The 10922-nt window shown below is 43.1% G+C and overlaps 1 protein-coding gene across 1 annotated transcript; it reads left to right on the forward strand.

The window, feature by feature from the left end:
* Window positions 1–5012: 5012 nt before the first annotated feature.
* Window positions 5013–6926, forward strand: LOC147637359 (uncharacterized). The gene has a single exon (XM_086798855.1). It carries the CDS (start codon window positions 5051–5053, stop codon window positions 6872–6874), a length of 1824 nt encoding a protein of 607 aa, XP_086654981.1. The 5' UTR covers window positions 5013–5050; the 3' UTR covers window positions 6875–6926.
* Window positions 6927–10922: the final 3996 nt, after the last annotated feature.

Consider the following 10922-nt stretch of genomic DNA (forward strand, 5'->3'; position numbering starts at 1 on the left):
TGTTGGTTGATCTTGCTGATCTCTTCCATTTTGATTTTTTTATATTTCTAGGTACTATGAGCTAGGAACTATCGAAAAGGTCCCTGAGTGGATAGGTGGTGAGCGTTCTGGTTGCCAATGATGCCATAGGTACACCGATGAAGGAAAAATTAGAAATTAGGTTTCAACCGGATATTTTGGAGGATTATGATCAGTGATACTATAGTTTCATTAAAAGATTGTTTTAAAGTCATCTGAATCTGTGAAAAAGGCAATTTAATATTGGGTATGTAAGTGGTGTGACTAGTTTTAAGTTTGCATGAATATCCGGCTAGGGGGGCTGGGAAATCTTTTCCCTGGTACCCAGGACAAAACCTAACCAAATTCTTAAATGGATCCCATCACTACAGTGGTTGGGTAGTTGGCTAATCCACGGGACTGGATGGGGTAGGCTGGACTGATGGATCCCTAAAATTAGACTCAATTCTATTATGGTATGATAGATGAAGTAAATCCCGGATAAAAATTGTTCTTTGGAAAGGAATCAACGGCTGTGCCTCTCAATGAGGAAAAAAGCGTTGGTTTCTATGATCCAAGTGCAATCTTTTCCTTGATCTAACTATGGGACTTACGGGTTTGGTCAGATCATTTCAGTTAGTTAAGGCTTTTGACTACGTTAGAGCAAAAATATCCTGGAGGAATTGCCCATGTTTTTCGGGCGAGTGAAGTTTTTCCGGGTTTGGTTTTGGAAGAACCGAGGGATTAGTCTCTTGTCCGGATATATGTGGGCGAGGCCCCGAGTGAGGGACCCGGCCCCGTGCAAGAAGTGCTACTTCCGTTGCTAGCAACTCTGAATTTGTTGCGCGGTTGGGACAGGGATCTTTCAAACGAGATGAGTAGTTAGTATGAACCAACAGTGAAGGCAATAGAAGATGAAAATGTAAGAAGTGCTAATGTTGCAGCACATGTAGGACAGCAATCACAGGTGCTTAGTGGACTTGGAGAGTCCTCTAGCAGTAGATCCATTGTTAGTCCATGGTCAGGCAGTATGAGGATAGATGTAGGTACACAAGTACCATGTAAAGGGAAGGAAAAGATAGATTAACCTTTTATGCCTGATCTATCAGCAGTTCACTCATATGTGGATGGTGACTCTAACGCCTCTAAGCAGAGCCTTGATAAAGAGCTTGGAATTCCTTCTGTGGTTACTTTTGGTGAGAACCAGGGCTATTTTGAAGGTACGTGTTTAGTGATCCAGGTGTACGCAGGTCTACAAGGGTTAGGTACCCTGACATGTTGAGATATGATGGATATACAGTCCATCATTATTCTTACATGGTTAAAGTAATACAGGAGTTGGATCCCACTTGTTTTAAGCAGGCACTTGGAAATAAGAAATGGGAAGATGTCATGAATGAGGAGATTGAAGCATTGGATGCAAATGCAATATGGGAGTTAGTGCCTTTGCCTAAGGAAAAGAAGGTAATTGGATGTAAGTGGATGCATAAGATCAAGCATAACACTGATGGTTTAGTGAGTAGGTATAAGGCAAGATTGGTTGACAATGGCTATGTGCAGACTTATGGCATTAACTATGAGGACATCCAGCCCGGTTGCAAGAATGGAAATTGTGAGAGCTATCGTTGCTAGGCTATAGCAAAGGGTTGGTCTTTACATCAAATGAATATAAAGAATGCCTTCTTGCGTGGTGATTTGCAAGAAGAGGTATACACGATGAAGCCACGAAGTTATGAGAGTGATGCATACCCAGATTTTGTGTGCAGGTTACCCAAAGCCTTGTATGGCTTGAAACATGCACCTAGAGCATGGTCAAACAAGATCGAGGAGTATCTTGTTACTATTGGATTTTAGATATCCAATGCAAAATTTTCACTTTATATAAAAAAGAGAGATAGAGGGATCAAACTATTAGTCATCTATGTGGATGACTTAATTATTACTGGTGATAGTGATGTTGATATACATGATATCAGGAGGCTTTTGAAGCAGAAGTTTGAGATGAAGGATTTGGGTGAGCTGCGGTATTCCTTGGGCATAGAGGTGGTGAGATCACCTCATGGCATTTTGTTATTATAGAGACATTATGGCTTGGATGTATGGTATGACAGGCTGTAAGCATATTTCAGTGCCATTGGAGCAGAACACAAATCTTTTTACAGATCAAAGTGAGCTTTTGTACAGGCGCATACTGGGTAGCTTGATCTACATGACCGTTACTAGGCCAGACTTGAGCTATGACGTTGAACTTGTGAGGCAGTTTATGCAAGCCCCTAGGAAGCCACACTTGGATGTGGCTAGACAGATTCTCAGGTACATAAAGTCCACAAATTACTATGGAATTTTCTATGAGGTTGGTATAGAGCTAGAGTATCCTTAGATGAAGTGAAATCAATATCAACCATTGAGACTGTTATAAAAGGAGCTGTCAACATGCTATTTGATACATGCTCATGGCTTTGCAAAAGGAATTTTAGAGTACCCACTTACAAAAATGTATCGACTTTGTCTATGATTCTCTTTGTGTGGCATGGCATGAGAGTCCCTTTAGAAAGATGAACTATGTGTTCTCATTGACTGGTGATGAGATATCTTCCAAGGCATGGTACAAAATGCAAGGCATTTCAAAAATGTCATTGTAAATATACACGAAATGCACTGGCACACGGAAGAAGAATCACCCAAAGTGATCTCACCTGACCTGGCAGTGAAGTCCTCGAACCAATCTCAATGGGGTGTCATGTGAGTAGTAGCACCGCTATCCACACATCGCTATCCACAATCCACGACCGGTACTACTGAGAAGTCACAAGAGCAAGTATATGACTAGTACTTGCTAATAGAAGAATACCATCATCCTTCTTGGTCTGAGACACCATTGTGTAGAGGAAGAGTTCTTTGCTTCTTCATCCCGCTTCTTCTTGTGACATTGGGGCGACTTATGAACCTTCTTGCTATAATAATGACATTCAATGTCCTTGTTTTTAGAAGATTTGCTTTTGTCTTTATCCTTGTCATTATCCTTGGAGTTCTTGTCAGAACCCCCTTTCCCTTTTTTTTTGTTGATTCTTCCCTTTATCTCACACTGCCAAAGCTCCAGCAGGACCACCAGAGGTGCCAATCCGCTCCTCAAAGCGAGACTCAATTTGCATAATGGAGGGGAGAACTTCCTCCCAAGTAACCAGAACCGGACGAGGAGAAGAAACAAGAGACTAAAAATAAGCATTAAACCTCTATGGAAGCTTGGAGAGAAGCCGAATAGCCATATCCTTTGTAGAGATATCCTTGCCACAAACAACAAGCTCGTCCCGGAGATCTTTCATCTTTGAGATGAAAGCAAATAAAGATGGAAAGGCGGAAACTGATAAGTTCATAAGCTACTTTTCCAACGGCAAAATCCGACCCGGAGACTTAATCTCATAGAGATCAGCAAAAACCTTCCAAACTTCATGTGCAGCATTTGCAGTACGCACATGAGAGAGAATAGAATCCTGACAGTTCAACATCAGAAAGTAGACCACACGATGATCATTTGCCTGCCAAATATCAATCTCTGCCTGAGTCACACCACCGTAAGCAAGGGCGGAATGGGTGGCATTGGCAGGTGTAACAAGCCAATCCCAAATATCCACGCCACGCAAGGCTGATTTCACCTTCACCTTCCACAAGGTGTAGTTGGAACCATCCAACTTTGCAGACTCAGAGAGCATATGAAGAGTAGTCGGAGCAACTATCACAAAAGCTTGGGCTCAATCTCAGAAATATGCACAATCTCAGAAGAAGAAGTGTCCTCCACCACAGGTACCAAGGGTGCCACCAAAGCCCGAACCACCACAATCCCCCTCTGCAAAAGGGAATGTCCACCGAAGAGAAAAACGCAGCCAAAGAGGGGCTGCTATCCTGAAAAAACAAGCCTCCTAGATCCAAACTCCAAGTAGAAGTAAAACGCTGATGAGAATATAACCTTCTGGCTGCAAGCGATGAAGCCAAACTGAAGGGAAAACAATCAGCAAAAGCTGTCCAGAAAACGCAGCAACCAGAGGGCTGCAAATATGAAAAAAACGCAGAGGTTAAGGGGCTGTAAATAGGGCTGAATCTGGGGCAGCAGAGGAACTGGGAGTGATGATACCATGAAAGAGTACACAGAGCGGAAGCAAATAAGCACTAGAGTGTGCTGAGTAGAGAGTGCAAGAGAGAGAGAGAGAGATATGGAGCAACTATGCTGAATATATTGAAGTGATACAGTCCCAAGCAAGAGACAGAAGTAGTCTCATAAAAGTGAGGGAGCAAAAGATAGACTAGGCAAGATGAAAAAGTGAGAGGCCAGCCAAGCTATTTATAGGTGGGGAGAGTTGGCGGACTGGAATTGCAGAAGTTGGCCGACTGGGAAAAAGGCATCCTGGCTGGCAAAAATCCCAGAAAAATATATAAAATAAGGGTGGCCAAGGGCCATGCGCCAAAAGGACACCAAACATGGGCAGAAACTGGGGATGAATGTGCTAACAAAAAGAAGGCGGAATGGAGATGTGGAAGAAGGACATTGCAGGGTTACCTAAGCTCCTAACAAGATGCCACCAAAGGAGTTACGCATTGTTGGTTATGTGAGGGATAGCGCATAGGTGGTTATGGGGACATGTCTTTGGAAAAAATGGTTAGAAAAGAAGGGCAAGGATGCGGCAAGCACACATTATATCCATCTTGTCATTGACTATTGGATGAATATGATCACATAGCTCCATAAACTAACTAATAAGTGCACTGACCTCTACATATTTGTGACGAGAGCGAGATTTCTCCATCATCCCAACTATTTAATTGAATATCTTTTTTCACTAGTTGTATGCCCCTATTTAATTAATCCAGCGTGACGACAGCGAGATTTCTTTTGAACGCGTGGAGCTTTTGCTTTCTTTTAGCGAAAAGCAAACGAGAGCAAAAGCTGGCTCGCTATATATATATATATATATATATACTGCTAGCATATAAAGAAGAGAGACAAAGGAAGAGGGCGAGCGCACAAACGAATTAGTGGTTGCTTCAGCTGCAGGAGAGGATGAAAGGTGAGATGGGCGCGTCTGCTATGGATGTGGATCATGCCAAGCTGCTCACATTGAAGGTGCTGCAACTAATCATGACAGCACAGAATAAGCACGGGGTAAGGCATCATGACTATACGCGCTACCGGAGGCATTGTACGGCCCGACTGAGACGCCTTTACAAGTTACGCAAGGCCCCTGGCGGCACAACACATGCCAAACGACATGACAAACGACATGCCAAAAGGCAGGTGAATGTTGTGGCAAAGCAGGTCCATGTAGACATGAATTATCTGCACATCCTTCTTTACTCGGCCGAGAGGGCGTGGAGTTATGCCATGGCCATCAAGCAGACCGCAAACGCTCATCAACGCTCGCATATGATTGGGCGTCTGTCCAAAGCCTTCAAATGGGCTGACTTGTTTTCTCATGCTTGCGCCGAGAAAGCGGATCCAAAAACCTCCCTTGAGGCCACAGCCTATGCAGCATACATGAAAGGCTCCTATTTGGTAGAACGAGAGCAACATTGGGACATTGCCATGGAAAGCTTTTTCTGTGCAAAGGTTGTTTATGAGAAGCTCGCATCCATGGAAAACCGAGACTTTTATCGGCGGAAGGTCGAGGACGAGATCATTCCGAACATTCACTATTGCTCATATAAAATGGGCATGGATGGATCGCATCTGAGCACACAGGAGGGTCTTGCTGTGGACATGTTAAAGGCCAAATTGGAGGCCGTGATATCGAGCGAAGCGTGCCCCCAGCAAGCGATTAGCATGACAGGATTGAACTGGCTCGGTCACGAGTTCCCCATCCACAATGCAAAAATTTGTTCCTGCATCGAGAAAGGGCAACAATCGGAGACAAAGTTGGGTGCTTTGATGACCTCCACCTTGGCATTTTCAAAGAAAAAGTTAAGTATTTTTGACAAGATAGTGGGAGCATTTCAGGATGCGAGGCGACACATTCGGGAAGAGCTTGCGAGCAGTGCTGAGGGTCCTGTGAAAGATAACCTACTAGGCCTTGATAGGGCTGTTAGCTGTATGATATTGCAACAGATCGTGAATCAAAAGCAGCTGCTGGTCACCATGTCAAAGAATCGCCTTCGCAAACAACAGCAGCAACATCCTCAAAAGAAAGATAAATCGACCAAGCCAAAGCAAGAACAGCTAGCTGGCTTGTATGAGCAGCTCATTCAAAGTCTTATAGATTTGTCCGATCTTGTCACATCTGGAAGACAACTGAGTAGTGGTGAGGTCGAGTTTGCAGCTGAGCTAGCTGCCAAACAGCTTGCTTCTCAAGCTGAAAGGTGTTTTTACCTTGCACAAGCCGACTGCACGCATGCCAAGTATGCTAATGCATACATGCTCTATCAAAGAGCTCGCGAGTACGCGGATGCGGCCTTGAGCAGCTATCAGCAGCGGGAACATCGATATAAGGACGTAATGGAGGAGCTAGAAGAGCTCTCAAAAGAATGCAGGAGCCAAAGTTGTGTAGTTCATGCTTTGGGGGTTTTGGAGTCATCAAAAGCGGAGACCCTCTTGCAGAAAGGGCTCAGCAAGATCTCACTGAACCAGGATGAGTCAACAAACAACATATTCCAAAAGACTGCTTGGCTTCTACAGAGTGCAGATGATCAATATGAGCCAATTGTATCTTTGCCTGGCACTCATAAGGAGCCTCCATGCAATATTGTACAGCTTCCTCCACCACTTCAAGCTATACCTTGCAAGCCTTTTCTCCTTGATACCGTTGTCAATGCAATCAGGTTTCCATCTTTACAAACCCACTTGAGAAAAGAAGACCAGAAGAAGAGTTTCCTTAAATTTTGGCCGTGGTGAGATGGTGACTGCAGATTCAATGTGATGTATCTCTTAATCTTTTTCTCCAAAGAAATGAAATCGATCCTTAAAAGAGGAATTCAATCCTGGGGTTTCAGTTTTATTACATTTATTACTCTTGGGAAATTATAGCAAGAGGCAAGCGTATTAATTTTAGATTGGAGTAAAGTATACTGTCGTATGTTCTTTACCAAGGCATATCTACATCTCTTATCTTCATGTCCTCTTGTCCCGTGCTTACCTTGCTCTAGATGGCATCAACTTGTGTGTGGTGAGCATTCGTATCGTTGGGGACAACATAAGTTGATTCAACCTCTATGGCCTTTGCATTTTCCACACATTGATGTGTATCCTATGCTTTACATTTCAAAAAAGTTCGACCAATTATCCATTAAATGCCATGTTATCATTGTATCAATCTTTGCTATATTGTAGTGTGCCCAACAAGGTCGCTTACTTTCTTTCTATATTCCAAAACTTGATGTTTAATGTGTATTGTGAGGGTTCAGATATTCATTGTGTCAAGCAAGTTCAGCTCCGATTGCTCCTCTCCCATGCCCATCCCTTCAGCCCTCACCTCTTCCATGTCTCTCTCTCAATTCCTCCCCAGTGCACACATTCTCTCTCTCTCTCTCTCTCTCTCTACATATACATACATACATACATACATACATATATATATATATATATATAAAGCATGCAGGTATATGCTATCAATCTAACTTGATGCAATATTTTGTGCTTTTACTCATAAAATACATGTGGCCATCCTTTGTCAAACATAAATGACTGCACACCCAATAGAGCAGTGAAATAATCAGATGTCATCTCTTAGATGAGTGCAGACCCAATAGGGCAGTTAAACAATCAAAAGATGGCATCTCTTTGATGACTGATTGCCTTGTCAAGGTGCCTTGCATGCCCAAAAATGCAGGTGAATGCTATCAATCTAACTTGATGCCATATTTTGTGCTTATACTCATAAAATACATTCGGCTTTCAGCAAGCAATTATCACTGCATTTGGACAAAGGCGCTTGCCCTATCACCAACTGCTTGTGACTTGCAACCAGAGCACTTATTTTGCTTTTGCATTTGTCCTACAAGAGCACTCATTTTGCATTTGCATTTGGCGTACATATCCACTTTGTGGTGCCAAGCATTATTTTTCAGCAACCCGTCTCACAAATCTCATCATATGTCTTTTCCCCCTAGTTACTCGCTCCTTTCAAGATGCAAATGAAGGTCACTGTGTTTGAAGCCGTCATGCTGCATCTGATCAAACCAATTGAGTGCTTCATAGCCTTGGCCGTGTTTAGCATATTGTGCAGGCATATTGTGTTTACCAAGGGACAACATTCCAATCAGTAAGCTCATGAAGCACTCGCCGTGCTTTTGCAAGAGCACGGCATTTCATGTACATACCCATCAAGACGGTCCCAAGCACATTATTATGACCCAGCAACCCATCTTGCAATCTCAGTCCCCCCTGTCAAGTGCTCTAATGTTGCCCCGCTCATGCAAGATGTAAGACAAGGTCAAAGATGAGTATGTTGTGTTAGGAGCAAGGTGGGCATGGATAAAAATGAATTTGTCAGCCCTTGTCTCCCCTCTTTTGGTCCACAAGTTTTCAAGATGAGGGCCAACTTGCTTACTTTTAGGTATATTGCATTGCTTGTACATATTGTAGTGATTCCTTGCCCGTGTCGGCTGCACCCATACAAGGTCACAAGGTCAAAGATGAGTATGTTGTGTTAGGAGCAAGGTGGGCATGGATAAAAATGAATTTGTCAGCCCTTGTCTCCCCTCTTTTGGTCCACAACTTTTCAAGATGAGGGCCAAGTTGCTTACTTTTAGGTATATTGCATTGCTTGTACGTATTGTAGTGATTCCTTGCCCGTGTTGGCTGCACCCATACTTCTTTTGGGCGAAGGCCCTTGCATTGCACCAAGAAAGTTGTTAAATCCTCAAACTTTGAAATGCAGCCAGTGGTGCAGTATCCCATGCTGCCTAAAGCTGGTCATCTACCTTCTCTCACTTTTCTAGGAGCTGCAGCGGGTACGACCTTACCATAAGCACACGCTAGGAGATCATACTCCAAACGTGAAGCAAAGGTCAATGCACAGTACTTTCCCTTAGATCACATAAAGCAAAGGTTGATGCATGTTACTTCCACTTTTTGTGTCTCCATATTGGCATCCATATCCGTCAAATTAATGCCAAGCGAAATAATGGGTCTAGAACTGCTAAGCATTGAAGTTGATAAAAGCTAATGCAATTTGGGAACAGTCTCATCAAGGCTCTTGCTAATGTTGCCCTGCAATAGGATACATGTACCCTGGGGGTGCCATCTATGTTATGAACAATGTCCATGCATCCAGGCCATATCCTTATCTTGTAAGTAGAGTAATCTGCATTGTGTAATCCATGTTGGAGCAGGTCGTGGGCATATTCATTGACCTTGAAGGTGGGAAAGAACAGAGGAATAAAAACCAGCTGTTTTACATAGCTTAACAAGTGAACTTAGCAACTTGTTGCTTGTACTTTCAAAAAGTGCAAAACCCTTTCACCAGAATGAACACCCTCCTGAGGATGCCTGGAATAGTCAAGGCTAAATTGGTACGGGGGAGACTTGTTGATAGGAGGTGTGCCCATGTAATCACTGGCGAGTCAAGGTGATAATTTCATTGCAAATGCGGCCAATGTTCACAAAAGGGTTTCCAAGGACACACATTGTGCATGGACCAAGAAAACACACTAAGAACCACTAGACATGCTAGAAAAGTAGTGAGCCCTTTGCCTAGCAATGCTTGCTTGCCTGCCTCTCTTTTGGCACCGCTATCCTGCTTATGTGTTTCCCTGTACCCATACCAGAGGCTTCACACCACATCTAAGCATAATCTCTATTGCTTTATTAACTTTAAGCTTCCACCAACTTTCACAATGCAAGAAAAGGATATTGGATTAGGAGGCCAAGTTGCATCCTTTCTGAGACAATGAATGCTCCCCATCATGTTAGCATTAAGCAAAACTTGCTATTTTAGTGTAGTCCACATGACTATTTCCAAGCCTCAAAACTTGATCAAGTGCAGCATATTGGACATACATGTCTACCAATGCCATGCCGCCATAATTGATTGATTGCAGTGCTTAATAAAGCACAGATTGATGGGCTTTTTGAAGCTCCTACACTGCAGATAAAGAAGCTCTTTAGTGCTCCCTCCTCACGCGTTGTGTAGCAGTTTCTTGTGATCACCATGTCCAATAAGGCTACGACCTGTTCGCCACAATTTGGCATACATATTCACCATCACATTCCAAGCATATCACCACTTTATTGGAACCAAGGCATTTGAGCCAAACATATATTATGCTGCTGCAGCATGCATACTGCATCTACACCATATCTGGCATACGGACAGCATCTGCAGCACATCTTATGCTACACCCTCGCATTAAGCATACATACTGCACCTATAACAAATTTGGGATACCATCGCATAATTCCACTCTAAAAATCAATTCATTTGAGGAAGACACATCTTATGCTACAAACTGCACCTACACTGCATTTGGCATATAAATGGCATCTGCACCACATTTGGTGTACATGACTATGAGTGCATCCCACAATATGTTGTTGATCTTCAGCAATCCCCTCGGCTTGCATTTCCTTGCCCTACTCATCTGCTCCCACAAGAATTTGGATCGCAAGTGACACTGGCAAGTTGTAACTCATCCATTCATGAGACAGCTAGGTTTCCGTGCCAGCCCATGTTGACAATATCCTGTGAAAAGTGCATTCCACAAAACAAACTGCGTTGTAAGCTTGTGAAAAACCTGTTAATGCTTGGCAAGTTTCAGCAACCATGGTATTCTCTCAAAACCAGTTGAGTGACTGCATCATAGACCTTCGACATCCAGAAGAAGGCGTAGTGTTTTCACCAGTGTGGGGAATCAAGTTGTCCACACTTGACAACAGGATAGCAATAGCATCATCATCTTTAGTTTTTAAATTTAAACTCATCTAACAACACAAGTTGCGTGTA

The sequence above is a fragment of the Cibotium barometz genome, chromosome 6 (assembly GCF_041138505.1).
Source record: "Cibotium barometz isolate CiBa-2024 chromosome 6, ASM4113850v1, whole genome shotgun sequence".
Lineage (NCBI taxonomy): Eukaryota > Viridiplantae > Streptophyta > Polypodiopsida > Cyatheales > Cibotiaceae > Cibotium > Cibotium barometz.